Source organism: Schistocerca nitens, chromosome 2 (assembly GCF_023898315.1).
Source record: "Schistocerca nitens isolate TAMUIC-IGC-003100 chromosome 2, iqSchNite1.1, whole genome shotgun sequence".
NCBI lineage: Eukaryota > Metazoa > Arthropoda > Insecta > Orthoptera > Acrididae > Schistocerca > Schistocerca nitens.
Genome location: NC_064615.1, coordinates 777,155,137 through 777,172,721, shown reverse-complemented (window position 1 = coordinate 777,172,721; position 17,585 = coordinate 777,155,137). Strand labels below are relative to the sequence as shown.

The following is a 17,585-nucleotide window of genomic DNA, read 5'->3' as shown; positions in this document are numbered from 1 at the left end:
GAATAATGACAATATTATGAAAAGGATAGATGGCTACTCACCATATAGAAGAGACGAAAGTAACATACAGGCACAACAAAAATACTGCTGTACATGTGAGCTTATAGTGTGTGTGTGTGTGTTTTTTTTAAGGGAAAGAAACACACACATACATATTCATGCAAGCACTGCTCACATTCTGACCTCAGTGGCCAAACACAGTGGTCAGCTCACATGTGTAGCAGTTCTTTTGTTGAGCCTGTCTGTGACTCAGTGTCTCCCCTGTATGGTGAATAGCAATCTTTCCTTAATCATTTTTAGTTTATTATCTGAGTACTTTTTTTCAGAATGAATATTTCATCTGTAATGGAGTGTGTGCTGTTTTGAAACTTCTTTACAAATTGAAATTGTGTGCCAGTCTGAAACTTGTATCTGGAACCTAACTTTTGGTTTGGCTTAGTGATAATGGTTCTGTTGTTAGAAACAGTTTATGCTTCGATTATTGTTATTATTATTATTATTATTATTATTATTATTATTATTTTGATTTCACTAATTGTTGGGTGATAGATAGGAGGCAATTTGGTGGAAAAATTATATTTGTTGCTCTTATATTACTTAAATATCTCATTGTTTACTGCTTATTTATTTCCTATTTTATTGAATTTATTCTGTTTGTGTACTTGCCAGTATATCTGTGCAATTCATGATTAATCTTCACCAATTGCTATTGAAATGTAATATTCCCTACATTGGAACATTCTGTTCATAATTTTTGTATTTTTGTGCACTCGTATTTGAATCTTGTGTCAAATGGAAATACATATAGATCTTGTATTGGTAATGATGGTACCTCTCTTTCAGCAAGCTTCAGATTATATAACACAGTTCACTGTCCCAGCTGTGGAAGGTTTCTTCCGGTCAATAGCATTGTCTCATGGGAGTTCTCTGCAAGATACTCTGAGACTACTTACACTCTGGTTTGATTATGGACAGTGTAATGAGGTGTATGAGGCCCTAGTCGAAGGAATAAGGACTATAGACATTGACACATGGCTACAGGTAATTTGTGAAATCAGTCTCTTGTATACCAAAGATTTCATTTTCTATGCTGTTATGCAAGTGGCAGTAAACAGGAAAATAGACTCAACAAAAGTTAAAAAGAGTCACTCTTACTCTTGTTTCTTTGTTTATAGTCTTCTGCATTATAAAAGGTAGCTGTTTGTAAATGTCAAAAGATTTCAAATCATGGACGATTACAGTTGTACATGTCACGTGTAACATGACTTTTTCTTTCCTGACGTACATTGTAAACTTTTCATAAATATGTATTACATTATTCTTAAGAATTCCCATGTTTGTATAACAACAATTCCAGTCCAAGCTGCCAGAGATGGCAGTCATGTATGTGTGAGGTGTGCTTGCTTGTGTGTGAATGAATGAATGTGTGTGTGTTTTCTTTTCTGAAGAAGGCTTTGGCTGAAAGCTTAATCGTAACAGTGTTATCATTGTACTTTTCTCCCTCCCACCCATACATTTCACTGTCTGCAGTAAGCCATGCTTTTGAGTGAGCCCTACCCTCATCAAATCTCTCCTCATCGCATATGTCTCATAAGTGTAACATCTTTCACAGCAAACCAGATTGCACTTTTGAGGCAATCCACTGCATAGCTCACACATTTATTAGTTAATCACCAATAATATTTTAAAGTGTATAAATACAGTTATGCACTGGAAAATTATCTCATAATATTAAAAATGCATAATTTTACAATTTTAGGTAATACCACAACTGATTGCAAGAATTGATACACCTCGAGTGTTGGTGGGACGATTGATTCACCACTTGTTAATTGATATAGGGAAAAAACACCCACAGGCTTTGGTTTATCCATTGACTGTAGCTACTAAATCAGCAAGTTTATCTCGAAGAAATGCTGCTAACAAAATTCTCAACAGTATGCGTGAACATAGCTCTTTACTTGTGAGCCAGGCTATTCTTGTAAGTGTTCCATTTTGGTGTACTTTGACCGTAGACTTATTATAGGCATTATTGTACTGTAGCTGTCATTGTATTTCCTTAAATCCACAACATAGGATAAAAACTTGTAAACTTATCAATGGTCTTTTTTAGCATTTATACAGAATTTTGTGTGGACTGCAGATTATTTTATTATTATTTAATTTTCCATATGTTAGATTTTGCCAGTCACCATCATTGGTTAGTTGTCATAATAATCAGTTTGACACTTTTTATTACTGTAAGAGATACACTGCATATGTATTTTTGTGTTTCATCATTATGAGCTGATGATGGCAATTGCCTTAAATTGAGTAATAAAAGAATTTAATTGTGAATAAAATTCTATATGCAGCTCCAAAGGCATTCTTTATTAAAAACCACCATTTCATTGCTTTTTTCAAATCCAACTGCATTGAAAACAGGGGAATGCTATTTATTAGCTAATAAATGTAATGTAGTTTGATACTAAATGTATTTAAATTTACTGTAAGACTCAGAATGATTTCAAAATGTAATAACAAAGTGACTTGTTTTTATTCATTTTTAAGTTTTTTTTTGTCTCTAGGTTAGTGATGAGCTCATTCGTGTAGCAATCTTATGGCATGAACTCTGGCATGAAGGCTTGGAAGAAGCCAGTAGACTTTATTTTGGTGAAAGGAATGTAAAAGGGATGTTTGACACTTTAGAACCTTTACATGCTATGTTGGAACGTGGCCCACAAACACACAAGGAGACTTCCTTTAATCAGGTATGGCATTATCTACTAATTTTGGATTTAATAAGATTTTTCCATGTTGGTGATTAACAACAGATTGTTCAAAGCAATAAATTCATTTTTATATTGTGTCCATTGATTCAGTGATTTACTTTATAACCCATGTTTCTATAACCCATGTTTTCCATTCTAATAGCCTATTTAATCACTGGGTATGGTTACAAATGCTCAAAGCAGAAGTGTACGCAAAAACAAAATCTTCTAAATGCCATTTTTGCCACATTTTACCACATCTATACTCATATGTTGCTCAATATTTCCATGACAATGGCAGTGATGCAATTTTATGGTAAGTCAGTTTACCTTATTGGTAAAGAAACAGTATTGGATGATATGAGCATAACACAATCAAGAATGCAAAGTAACGTAAAATAAACTGCTAATGATTGGATAAAATGACAGAAAAAAATCACCTCTAGGGCCTTTAACAACCTTCTGGAAAGACAGAGCTGATAAGTGAAAGTTTCCAAACAGCAAAACACATTATTTTTAAATTACAAGAATAAAGAAGGGCTGTGCTTACTCCAAACCTTCAGGAGATGAAATTGCTAGTACCATTATTACTAATCACAAACCCTCATGAGGCGAGATTCCTAGTACCATTATTACAAACAATTAAAAACAGAAATTGAAAAGTGCTTATTCGTAGCTTTCCGAAATGACGTGTCTCCATCTTGACAAAAGAGGCTTGGGGAAAATGAGAAAGGAGGGGTGGTCAATGAGACCCCTTAATGAGAGGAACTGTATGTTATGAAGATGGGAGAAAAGAAATTACTTGTCTTGCATTGCATAATACTACATGAAACATTGAAAATAATAACAACTCCACATGTAGGCCACACTCAAAAGCCATTCCATTTCATTCCTTTCATACATGTACCTTATGCTCTTTTATGTATACATACTTTTAAACAAATGAGATGATAATGCTGAAGCTAATACTACACTGTTGCTGCATATCTCTGCACACCTTACGTACAGAGACAACTGACACAGAAATCAGATCCTGTTGACATTCTGTCCATAATGAGTGAGCACAGAAAAGGGAAATTAATATTGCATGATGTTTGAATGACTTATTCTGGTAAAGTGTCAAAATGGATCTGGCATGACCCAGACTCTGTTTTAACAATTCACGAGAAGGTAATGGGAGTGACATTCATCAGACATTGCATCATTTTACTAAATTACTCAGGCTGGAAACCTGAGACCTTTATATTAGAGATTAAGAGTATCCAGCGTGGATCAGGGTCCATAATATTTTCCACTGTGACTAGTGGTACTATGAAAGTATATTGCAGCTTGTGCATTTTGTTATCAGTTTATGACACATCTTTTTCCAGCCCAACTTGTATGTTATCTAAATAGACCGTTACTGTTGAGAATATATTATTTAAGTGGTAATACTCTCTTAAATAATCTTTTTCATGTGTAAATGAAATTCTTTGTACAATTTTGTTTGTTAATTGATAACTTAATTTTAGTTTTCCATTAATTTTTCTTGCCAAATTTAAATTGAGTCAGTCTTTTCCTGTGATAGTGGCTAGAGTTAACAGCTTTGTTATTACTTATGTTTTCTGAATGTGTAAAATAGATTGGTAGATGTACTGACACAGTGCAGTTACAATCTTCAACTTTTTTAAAAAATCTTTACAGTAAGTTTGAATCTTATTTGTTATTATTATTATTATGCATATTTCTGTAATGTGTGTTAATTGTGTTTCTGTTTTGTGCATTTAATCGGCAAAAGAAACTTCATAGTTAAGGATCTTGTATAGTACACACATGAGTAATTGATTTAGGCACACCTACTTTTTATCAATTTCATGATAACTGACTCCTGCCTTCAAGCTCCTAATTTGGCTACATCCTATGACAACCGTCAGTAGCTTGTACAAAGGTAACCCCAGTTCGCACCGATTCAGCTGAATGTGATATAAGTATGATGTATACACTCTGTATTAAAGACAACAGAAGCTGTGCATCAACTTTTGTGATTGAAACATTAAACTGTAGTAGCTGTTCTAGGAATTAAAGGAGAAGCTCATTAGATTAGATTAGATTTACTTTCATTCCAATTGATCTGTAGGGAGGAGGTCCTCCAGGCTGTAGAACATGTCAGAAACACAATAAAACATGACAAATATTTACAACTGAAACAAATAAGCTAATGTACCTTCCATAGGTCCCAAGTGGAACAATTGTCATTTTACAAACACTCATTTACTAAGATCGCATTAATGCACTGAATTTAAAAATAAATAAATAAATAAATAAATAAAAATCTGTGGTTGTTAAGCTTTTTATGGTTGCTGACAAGTTATTGAAAATGTGTGTTCCTGAATAATGCACACCTTTTTGTACAAGAGTAATTACTTTAAATCCTTGTGAAGATTATTCTTTGAATTTCATTAAGGAATAAATATATTGGGAAGCAGTAGTTAGTATCCCTAGTTCCCTAAAAAGGCTTCTGCTGCAGGGTGTTCTTGAGTTCCCACCGCATGTAACTTATTGCACGTTTTTGTGTCCGGAAAACTTTATCTTGGCTCAATGAATTGCCCCAAAAAATAATACCATATGACATTATGGAATGAAAGTATGCATAGTAGGTCAGATTTTTCATTTTTATAGCCCCTATGTCTGACACAATTCGCATTGTTAAGATGTTCAGCAGTCCTGTGGTGTGCTCCTCCCAGTTGAATTTATTATCAAGCTGTAATCCCAAGAATTTAACTCTGTCAACTTCTTCTATCTGCTTGTCATCGTATGTTAGGCATATACTCGTGGGACACCGCTTACAAGTTCTGAACTGCATGTAATGTGTTTTTTCAAAGTTTAGTGACAAACAATTGGTTAGGAACCAGTGATTAATGTCCACAAATATTTTACTAGCCGATCTTTCTATGACTACACTTGATTTGCTATTTATTGCAATGTTTGTATCATCAGTAAACAAAACAAACTTGGCATCTGGTAATGTCACTGATGAAAGATCATTGATATACACAAGAAAAAGGAAGGGCCCTGAGATTAAACCTTGTGGGATCCCACATGTAATTAGTTCCCAGTTGGATGATGCCTGATAGCTTAATACATCTCTCTTTCCCAATAACACCCTTTGTTTCCTGCCAGAGATATAAGATTTGAACTATTTTGCAGCATTTCCTGTTACACCATAATATTCTAATTTACGTAAAAGGATATTGTGATTTACACAGTCAAATGCCTTTGACAGATCGCAAAATATACCAATTGCCTGCAATTTTTTGTCTAATGGATTAAGTACATTTACACTGTAAATGTAGATAGCCTTCTCAATATCAGAGCCGTTTAGAATTCCAAACTGCAACTTTGACAGTATGTTATTTGTGATGAGATGGTTATAAAGCTGATAGTACATTACCTTTACAATAATTTTTGAGAATGCTGGCAAAAGTGAAATTGGACAGAAATTTGATGATACTTTTTTATCTCCTTTCTTAAACAGTGGCTTAACTTCAGCACATTTCAACCATTCAGGAAATATTCCACTGATAAATACTTAACTCAGAATAACATTATTTAATTAACTTTGTTGATATTTCATCATATCCACTAGATATTTTTGATTTGAAAGATTTTATGATGGACATTACTTCTGCTGGGGTGGTGAGGGTCAAATTCATATTATGGAAGTCACTTGAAATGTCTCATCCGAGGTATTCCATAGCAGCATCTACAGAACCTGACAACCCCATCTTTTCAGTAACAGTTATAAAATGTTTATTAGAAAGTTCTGCAACACTATACACATCTGTCACTAATGTTTATTAGAAAGTTCTGCAACACTATACACATCTGTCACTAACGTATCATGTACTCTTAATGCTATTTGTCCCTCTTCATGTCTGGTTCTATCGGTCTTCTCCTTCACTATATTCCATATTGTCTTTATTTTGTTATCTGATATGACTATCTTTCCCTTGTAATATATTTGCGTTGATGTCTGCATTACAGTCTTTAATATTTTGCAGTATTTCTGGTAATGTGCTATAGCATCAACATCAGAAATGTTCCAGATTGACAGATACAGTTTTCTTTTTGTTTTACAAGATACCTCTATTTCATGAGTAATCCATGGCTTCTTTGTAGACTTTCCTCTAACCTCAGTTGGTTTTGGGGGAAAAAAGTGTTCAAATAAAGTAAGCACTTTATTAGCAAAGGTGTTATAGTTTTCATTCATGCCATGAGCACTGTAAACATCACTCCAGTGAATCTCTCTGAGGAGTGTCCTAAAATAATCAATTTTTGACTTATTGATTACCCTCTTGAGCTCAGATTTAATAGATTTTATATCCTGTTTAGTATTAATATTCATATATATTCAACTGGTATATTCATTGCAATTTTGGAAGCTATTGCTGTCTTTCCTTTCTTTGAAAGTGAGAACCTGCAACATTACAAAAAGGATCTAACATTATGGTTTTTCAATGTTAAAATGGTGTTAACAGTTGTTAAGTCATCTGGGCTCAGTCAATTAAGTGCTGTCGTATGTAGGTAGATGTTCTGTGTTCAAACGTACTTGGATTCAGCTTTTATGTGAATATGCCACCAGTTGCACTGTGGTACAGAGTCCGTTAAATTCAATAAGTTAGTTCTAAAATTGGAAGAATATTAGTTACTGTAAGCCTTCATAGTGGTACTATTCGAGAATGACTTGCATAGGTAAGTGTGAGAAACGTGTTGAAAGAGTTTCTCACATTAGCTGATCTGCACATGTTGAAGTATCACATCTTTTTGAAGGATTAGAAGACCAATGGCTGAAATAATTTAACTGTGCCCCACATTTGATAACATATACACTCCAGAAAGTTTCCAGTAACACTTGATTACTATGTAATAGCTTGTTTGAGATTAGAGAGTGCAATCTTCGAAAAAATAGAAGACTCAAATCAGAAAGGAAACTAATTTTAGATTTGTAAAGCAGTTTTCTCCAAAAACTATTCAAGATGGCATCTACCAAAGAGATCGCATACAAAACACTTGTGCATCCCATTTTAGAATATTGCTCAAATGTGTGGGACCTGTATCAAATATAGTGAAACCCCCTTTTTACACTTTTCAGCAGACTGACTCAAAAAAGTGTTAAAATGCAGGAAAGCGTAAAATACGGGAAAGCATATGAAACACAACAAGCAAAAATTAATAAATTACTCTTGCTGGCACTCTCTTTATATTGTTCAAAATATTAAATTAAAACAATTTAAATGTTGCCTATTTAAAAAAATCTGAAATGATTAATTATTTTTGTTTCTTTATAACAGCAATTAGCTGTACTTGTCTCTCCACAGTATACAAAGCATCAGTCACAGAGAGAGTGGGTGAGTGCTGACACACACACAAATGCACTCTTCATTCCAGTCATGTCCAGTGGTGTAGATAAAACACGGAAGCAAAAGTCTTTTGTGATGAAACCATATTGAAAGGATATTCGTGTTCTAATGTGAGATTTACTATTGATAATTCTTTATAAAGTTATGCTAAATAAAAAACTTTTAACATCATATTGATGAAAATACTTAAGTTGGGGAACTTCTTAAACAGAGATCGATAGGCACAAGATCGACAGCTTGTTGCCAACAAGGAGGTCACTCGGTTCATGGAAGTCCTGAGTGAGAAAGAAAGTGGAAATTGGCATCATCTTATGAAGCAAGCATATTGAGGAGGAATGTTTATGTCTGACAACAGGTCGTACCAGCCTAAGACTGTGCGCCTAGTACAGATAATTGTATTTCACGTGGAAGTAACAATGGTTCATGAAAGCCCTTTATAGAGATGGCAATCTTCAAAATGTGATGTTTAGTTGTATAAATGACTGTCAAATTAAATTAATGCTGTTGTAATACAATGCAGTGAGCAGAAGGAAGGTTGCTGCTAGAGTCACTATCATCAGATTACGATTATGGGAAGTTTCAAGAACCAGTATTAAGTGAAGAATCTGCAGATATTCTTCAGCCCTCTACATAATTGCTTTGTACATACCACAAAGACAATTTTATACAAATACAGTGTGCACAGAGCTGTTTAACTAATCATTCTTCCAATACTCCATACGTGAATGAAATGGGAAGAAACACTATTCTGTGATAAAGTGGGAAGTACTCACTTCCATGCATGTCAGTTGTAGTTTGCAAAGTAAGAATGTCCATGTAAAGGACATTATAATAAGTAAATACTGTTGGCACCAGAATAGTCCTGTTACTCATGGTATGCCGTGGCTAACTACTTCCGATCTCAGAATTGACTTATCGACTTTAATGTGGACTCCGTACTGTGGTGCAGCTTTGTGTTATTTTTCAGATAAAGAAAAAAATATTGAAATCACAGTAGGTTCAAATAGAGTACCTCTACCTTTGTATGACAGCACTTAACCAACTGAGCCACAATTATGTAACAACTGTTAACGCTAATTTACTATTCACAAACTGTATTGATAGACAGTTTTTGTAAAGTTGCCAGAATCTGACTTTCAAAGAAAGAAAAGCAGCGATAGCTTCTAAATGGGTTCAGTAGTCTTCCATACAGCATCTACAAGTCATAATGACATCATGTTTGCCCGAATTTATTATATTTTGGTTGGAGAAGGAGCTATGTATGCACAAACTTTTTTTTCTGAATAATTTCCTTTGCACAGTTTAAAGATAACAACCATTCTCTATGTACAAGCATATTTTCATTATTTTCTATCAGTCCTTTCCCTACAGTGTCATATGCGAGACACAGTGGATTACCATCAGAGCTATTATGGCAGAGAAAATATTGTTTTTGTTTACATCATATGTATTAATGATGAAGAATCTCTATGTTGTGCATATAAAGCAGTCATGAAATTGTTGGCCTTCTCTCTTGATGAATGCCCACAGTATAAAAAAGAATTAATTTTAGCCCTACACCTAAACGTAATGAAACTGCCTTAGTTAATGATTTGCCTTGATTCGTTTCATTTTATTTCACTATCTTACATACATTATAGGAATGTCATACTTCCACATTTTCCTAGGTGCTTCAGAAACAGTACCAATGTACCCTCAACACCCTCTGACATCATGTTCAATCACATCCGAGATGTATTCAATCGGGTTCATATCTGGTGAGTTGGAGGGCCAGCACATCAATTGCAACTCGCACTGTGTTCCTCGAACCACTCCATCACACTTCAGGCCTTTTGACATGATGCATTATATTGTTGGGAAATGTTTCTGCTGCCAGCAAATAATCATCACATAGGGGTGTACATGGTCTCCAACCATTGCATGATACCCCTTGTCCATCATGGTGACTTGCAAGAGCTCTACTGGACCCATGGATGCCCATGTGAATGTTCACCAGAACATAATGGAGCCACTGTCGGCTTGTCTATCCCACAGTAGTGCAGGTGTCAAGGAGCTGTTCCCCTGGAAGACGACGGTCTTGTGCCCTCTCATCAGCATGATGAAGAAGGTATCAGGCTTTATCAGACTATGCAATGCTCTGCCACTGCACCAATGCCCAGTGCTGATGGTCACGTGCCTGTTGCAACTGTAGTTGCCAAAGTTGTGGTGTTAACATTGGCACATGCATGGGTAGTCAGCTGTGGAGGCCCATTGTTGGGAGTGTTGGATGCACTTTTTGTTCAGATACACTTCTACTCTGCCCAGCATTAAAGTCTGATGTTAGTTCCACCACAGTCCACACTGCCTGTCCTGTTTTACCAGTCTGCCCAGCCTAATGACATCTAGACAGATTTCACCTTGGTTTTGCCACATGTTGAAGACACTCACCACAGCACTTCTGGAACACCCTACAAGTCAAGCATTTTTTGAAATGCTTATGCCAAGCATCTGGACCATCACAATCTGTCCTCGGTCAAACTCAGATACATTGTGTGCCTTGCCCATTCTACACAGAGACAGCATGCTCACTGATACTACACACAATGAGCTTGTGTCTGACTAGCACTCTTTCCTCGCCAGGTGACTGTGCTATTGCCGGAAAGGATTTATATCAACAGTAGGCTGGTGGTCATAATGTTCTGACTGATCAGTGTGTCAGACACCCCATTTCATTCCAGATAAACATCCTCCACGTGAGGCTATGCCTGCCTGAACAGTAACCTTTTGGCAAACAGGATTCATCATTTCACGTGGTTTTCTGTGTACTTGTACTTTGCCTTTGGCGTGTACTAATATATGACATTTGGGAAGATGGCAGTTATCTCTATCGACTCATTGATATTTAGGTATTGTGTGATCTCCATAAATTGCTCAAGGTAAATTATGAAATGGTTCCTCTGAGAATGGTATGGCCAATTCCCTTCTCCATTCTAAATTTGTACTCTTTATCACTAATGACTTTGTTTCCAATGAGACATTAAACCCTTAGCTTCCTTGTTTTTTTATTTCTCTGTCGCCAATGTTACAAGAGTGAGGCGGCGTTTATCATCCCCTCTTCCCAACTTGCTGCCCTGAACACTGATATTGAGGGTTCAAGGTTCATTTTCCCATTCCCATCTAAAAACAGGAAAGAAATTGCCTGTATTAAAATACCTCAAACTAATGATTTCTCTAATCACGCTTGTTAGTAACACTGATCTTGTCTTTCCTACTCTTTCTGAACACCATCCGTGCTCTTTTACTATTTCTATTTTTTTCTTGCTCCCCAAGTATGCTGATGCTCATGGTTAAAATTAATTTCATTGTATGTCTCTGTCTGTTCATAATGTCTCTGTCTGTTCATAATCAGTTAGCATCTTACAAATATTATAGTATACACTAAATCTTCTTTATGTTGTCAGAGTATTTTCTGTTGTCTGTGTCATCAGTCACAATTTTAATTCCCATATTATTATTGCATTGGACAGGAATTATAGTTTTCATCATGGATATATTTAGTTTCAAATTCAGTTCTATATGTATTGTTTGCCTTCTTACTTAGACACAGAAAAAAATCTATAGTTAATATGTAAACATTTATGGAGATATTTCCCTGTTACAGTCCTTGACTGAAATGTTTTGCAAATTATGTGACTCTAATATTGCTTGCTTTATTTCAGTGTTGCACTGTGTAGCCCAACTGTTTTTTTAGTGCAACATGTTTTAGTAGTTATTACATAATACAACAAAACTACAAAATTTGAAATCTTTTCATCTTGTTACAAGGCATTCTCTGCATTTCTTTTTCAGGCTTATGGAAGAGACCTAATGGAAGCACAAGAGTGGTGCCACCGGTACAAAGTTTCAGGCAATGTCCGTGACTTAAACCAGGCCTGGGACCTGTACTACCATGTATTCAGGCGCATCTCTCGCCAGTTACCTCAACTTACAAGCCTTGAACTTCAGTATGTGAGCCATAAGTTGCTTCTGTGTCGTGACCAGGAACTTGCTGTGCCTGGCTCATATGTGCCCAATCAGCCAATAGTACGCATTGCTTACATAAACAGTTCCTTACAAGTCATCACATCAAAGCAGCGACCTCGTAAACTATGCATCAGAGGTAATTTACTTCCTCCAACATAAAGCAATTTTGTATGATTTCCTTCAGGGATAAATGAATCTTTGCTATTTAAAGATTTAGTGACCATCAAGGACTGTCTGTAATCCTTTGGAAAATATTGGCAATGTAGTGTTGTGTTTGTGTTAATGTGAGAGATTGTTGATAAAGCCTCTAGAACTTCGCTAAGGCTCCTCTTAACTTTGTGATCTAAAATATGGATCACAATAATTGTGTCTCACATACACACTCTGTAATAAACTTCAGATTCAACCCCCTACACACGCGCGCGCGCACACACACACACACACACACACACACACACTAGTTAATTTGCAGATGATTAACAAAATGATTTATTCATGTATGTAGAATAGAAGATCCTACAAACACCAAAACAGTTTCCATTTCACCACTCTGGATAATTGACTGAAAATTCCTTGGAGAATGGTGTTGGTGTACCTGTTACTTTGTATTATTTACTGCATTTCTGAGACTTACACAATAGACTAGGTTATATGCTGATCTTAGGAATTTCCTTCTGAAGTAGTTTGTCATTACCTTCCCCCAACCTGTGCACCAACTGATCACAATCCAGAGATTCTTGAAACTAAAAGTAACTCTCACAAAAATTATTTATATAGTATATGTGGTATGCATGTGGTTTGGGGGCTTTGTGGGTAAAAGACTGCAAATTCAAAGGCCCAAGGTTTCAAACCTCAGTCAGTACTGTTATACTTCTTTCACCTCTGGCAGTGACTTGGGTATATGAAAAATATGAATCTAACCTGTAGTTTGGGAATCCATGTTAAACTTTAACTGGGTAAATCAAATAAAAGGTCAGAGGAAGGCAAGGACATACCACCAACAGGTGCATGCGTAGTGAAGCATTATGGCATTCAAACCAGCCTTTTGGATAATATCAGCTTTATCTATGCTGTCTACAGAAGTCTCAGCTATGTTATTTTCAGTTTTGACTAGACACTTTTTTATTTCACAGTCTGCATGTTAAGACTCTTGAATGTTATTGAAGACATTATAAATTGTCTTAGAAGACTAAAGTATTGTTCTATCCACACATGTAATGTGCATTCACTCATGTAATGTGCACAGTTCAGGTACTTGTTCTTGGCATTTTTCAAAGATATCACTTTTAAAGGTTCAAATACAGTAATAAAGTCCTCACTGTGTTAATCATAATGATTTCATTGTTATTGTTACTTAGATGTCTTTGATGTTAATGCAATAAGAATAAGAATAACAATCTTTATTAGCCGTTTAGTATTTTCTTATACAATGGGCTTCGTCAATAAGTTCAATTACAGTATAAAGATGGTTATATTCTCATAACAATGTATATATAAATCATATGAATGTTAGTGTAGTACAATAGCACACATTTGGAATTTTATATATTGTTAATTTTACAATAAAAAAGAAAACATTATACAAATTTTTATTAAGCGGGGAGTATTCATGTTGATGACATTATGTCATTATCATAGACATGTTGATAACACTATGTCATTATCCTAAGATATTGATACAAATATAGAGCACTCGAAATAGGTCTATTATGCCTATATGTTAGATATTGTTTTTCCACATTTAGGTACCTTTTTTCACGTCTCTCTGAAAAAAAAACTATTGCTGTTGCTGACTGCCCTTTCGTTAATTGTTGCTTTTATAAAAATTGTTTTTGCTCCTTCTGGTTTATTTAATTATTTTTAATTATTATTAACGTAACAACGCATATATGGAAAGAGTGACGTGAAATTCTTTTAACAATGCTGTGCTTTTAATTGCTTTATCATCGTTACCTTTTTTAGCAAAATAAAATGATGGAAGTATTATTGTTCTGAATCTGGCCTACAATTTAAAGAACGATTTTTTAGTAACTGCAACTCATGCTAAGTATCAATATATCTTTCCTACTTCGTAATTATTCAAAGTTGAAATTAATGTCCTATGATCACTGATGTTACAGTTCGTACGATCGTTCACAAATACAAGTCTGCAGTGGATTTTATTTCTTACTAAAATGCTATTTCATACCACGGCTAGCCCAAGAACATGAGACTCTCATTAAAGAAAATTACGTATTCACTATAAAATTTAGCCAGATCAGAACGGAGCACAGCAAGTTTCCTATCAGATTCTTTAGGTACATAAAATTATTTGCACTGAAAATTATATCCTATCAGCAGCCCGCGTCAACCTGCAACACATCATAAAATCTGCTGATCTTCACTGCCAACCTGGGAGCTAAAAGAAATAATATTATTTTTTACTATTATTTTACCGCTTCCTTGCGGTATACTCGACTATATTGTAAGTCGTTTAAATACGCCGCGGCAGCGGCTCTTCTTTCTCCACACAGCTCAGCTCCACAGATAATATTTTTATATGGCTGAAAAATATCTTAACAGGATGGGATAATAGGCAGGCACACTTTAACATTTAAGTAATACAAGTTTTCATTTAAACAACTCTATTTAAACATTTAAATATCTTAATAATTACAGACCTGTGTACATTCACGCGCAATGGCGTCCAATTCACAATCTCGACAAAAGAATGCTACCTTCGCGCTCTCTACGACAATAACAGGAGATCTTTCTCTCACAGCTTTCAGATTAAGAAGACAAAGACATTGCTTTACATCATGCCTTATATACAAATTCATTTGGTGATCTTTGTACAACATTTATCTTCTGTGTCGGTCTTATTACTCGCCGACACAGACGTTCTCAAAAATAAAAAATAAAGAAAATAATACATAATTTTACATAATGACACAATATGACACATCTAATATTTTAATTATTACATAATATATTGTCTTTGTTTATTACAAGACGTTACACTTTCTCTATGTTAAAACAGCAAATCTGCCATATTACAATCTTTATATTCATCAACTAAGTAAAATGCCATTGACCCAATGTTGTCTTAAATTTATTTTTAGATACTGTTTGTACAATTTTAGGGAGCATATTAAACAGTTCGAGGCCTACATATTTATAACTATTATGTATCTTGGACAATCTAGACTATGACAGATCAATTGTGTGGTTTCGTCTTGTATTATGGGTGTGGACAGATGACCTAAGGGGATATTGAGCTGTGTTTTCTTTTACATGTAATAAGCAATAATAGATGTACAAACAAGGAACTGTCATGATGTTAAGTTTTTTGAAATGTTCCCTGCATGTATCCCTAGGGGATAAACCCACTATACATCGAAGAGCTTTTTTTTGCCATCTGAAAATTGATACTGAATTGGGAGAATTTCCCCAGAGCAGAATACCATATGAAAGATGGGGTTGGATATAAGCAAAATATGAATGCAGCAGTAAGTTTTGGCTGACATTATTCCTAAGTTTATAAAGTAGGAACATGGCACGTGCAAGTTTAGTACAGACGTATGTGATATGTTTATCCCATCTAAGTTTCTGGTCAATCATTATTCCTAACAGTTTAACAGACAATAGTTTATGTACTTTTCATAAAAAGCATAAATTTCTTAAATAATTTCTCTGGTTTGAAATTACTGACAAACCATATTCTTCTTGTAAAAGTCATACATTCTGGCAACTGAAGGCTCTCATTAAATTTACATGTTTGTTTCTCAATTTTTCAGGCAGTAATGGAAAAGATTATATGTTCCTACTGAAAGGTCATGAAGATTTAAGACAGGATGAACGTGTAATGCAGCTTTTTGGTCTTGTTAATACACTGTTGCTGAATGATCCTGATACATTCCGCAGGAATCTTACAATACAGGTAAGTGCAGTATTTCCTTTCTATATCTTGTGAACAGCATGTTAGTTCTTATTAAGGAGATACTGAACACAGAATATAGTATTGTGGAAAATTATCAAGGGGACAAGGGGAAGAAAGAGTTATGTCCAAGAGACAAATGAAGGTAGTATACAGTTAAGAAGTCATGCAATATACTATAAACAAAGATTGCTAGTCTTTTATGGCATTAAAACCAAGTGTAAAACATGATTTTTAATAATAAATGAAAGGAGTTCCTATAAATCACTCCATATGAATATCAAGATTTCTTCAACTAGCAACTTGTCATGGAAAGAAGTTGAACCTTAATACAGGTAGCTGGTGGGGGTCTGAACTTTGCTTACTCTGAATACGAGCCTAATGTCTATTGTTTTCTTTCAAACTGAGTTGCTCATCCATGCTGATGCTGTTGAAATAAGGGGTGCAATAACAGGATGAAAAATACTGAAAACAAAATCAGTCAAGCTCTCTGAAATTTTTTATGATATACTTGTCACTAAACTGGAGGGTGAGTGTTGAGCCTAGTCTTTCAGTGTGATAAGTTGTGAAAGTGAACAGTGTCCAAGAAAAAAGCTGTTAATAATAAGGGAAAGTGAAGATTCTAATAGTGACAAAAACTTTCTTTAGAAATCATTCAAAGCTGCAGGCTTAAAAATGCCTGCCCAAGGCAAGGGACAGTAATAAAAATAGAATGTAACATGGTTTTGACATTAAAGAAAATTCTACTGTTGAATTAGGAAAATGTTCAGGACAGTGGAAAAATTACCACAATAGTATTGTGGGGAGGGGGCTTCTAGAGTAGACACAGCAAAAGGTAATTTCTAAACAGCATACCATGTGGGCAACATGGTGGTAAACTGTATATTTGTTAAATTTCAACTATATCTGCAGAATAGTTTTGTTTATACAGCTTTTTTTAAAGTAGTCATATTGTGTGTGTGTTTCATTCAAATGCGTAAACCTGAAAACTGCCATCATGAAGATCTTTTTCATGAACTGTTAACTGCCAATGGAATCTCCTTCAATGCAGATGAATTCAAACAAGGGTGTATTATTCTTAAAAATATAATCTACATGAAGGACAGCTCAAAACTGCAAGCAGATATGAAAACATTGAAAAAGTACACAATGTGTTATTGGACAATCAGCAATTAAAGGCATATGAAATAGTTGAAGCTGTAGGTATGTCATAGTTCAGTACATGGCAATAATTGAAAAATCTGATAACTATCAAGGCAACATAGATAAGGAATGGCTGGCTACTCAGTATTTGGAACTGTATGTAAATATTATCACACTGAGAGGATACGTGTAAATTGGATTACTTAGCAATATTAATTAGCAGCCCTTTTAACTGGCATAGAATCTTTCTTCACACACACACACACAGACACACACACACACACACACACACACACACACACACACACACAGTGCTACTGTAAATTATTCATTCATTTTGAAATCTCTATATTTTCCAAAGTATCATGTACAAAT

At 34.9% G+C, this 17,585-nt stretch overlaps 1 protein-coding gene across 2 annotated transcripts in view; it reads left to right on the top strand.

The window, feature by feature from the left end:
* The window catches only part of LOC126237023 (serine/threonine-protein kinase mTOR), a 281,416-nt gene that overhangs the window by 241,862 nt on the left and 21,969 nt on the right, over positions 1-17,585 (top strand). For both annotated transcript variants that reach the window (XM_049946767.1, XM_049946766.1), the window contains 5 exons: positions 844-1,041; positions 1,760-1,981; positions 2,568-2,750; positions 11,978-12,287; positions 15,928-16,070. In XM_049946767.1, coding sequence (XP_049802724.1) covers positions 844-1,041; positions 1,760-1,981; positions 2,568-2,750; positions 11,978-12,287; positions 15,928-16,070 — 1,056 coding nt within the window. The remainder of the gene's footprint in view (positions 1-843; positions 1,042-1,759; positions 1,982-2,567; positions 2,751-11,977; positions 12,288-15,927; positions 16,071-17,585) is intronic.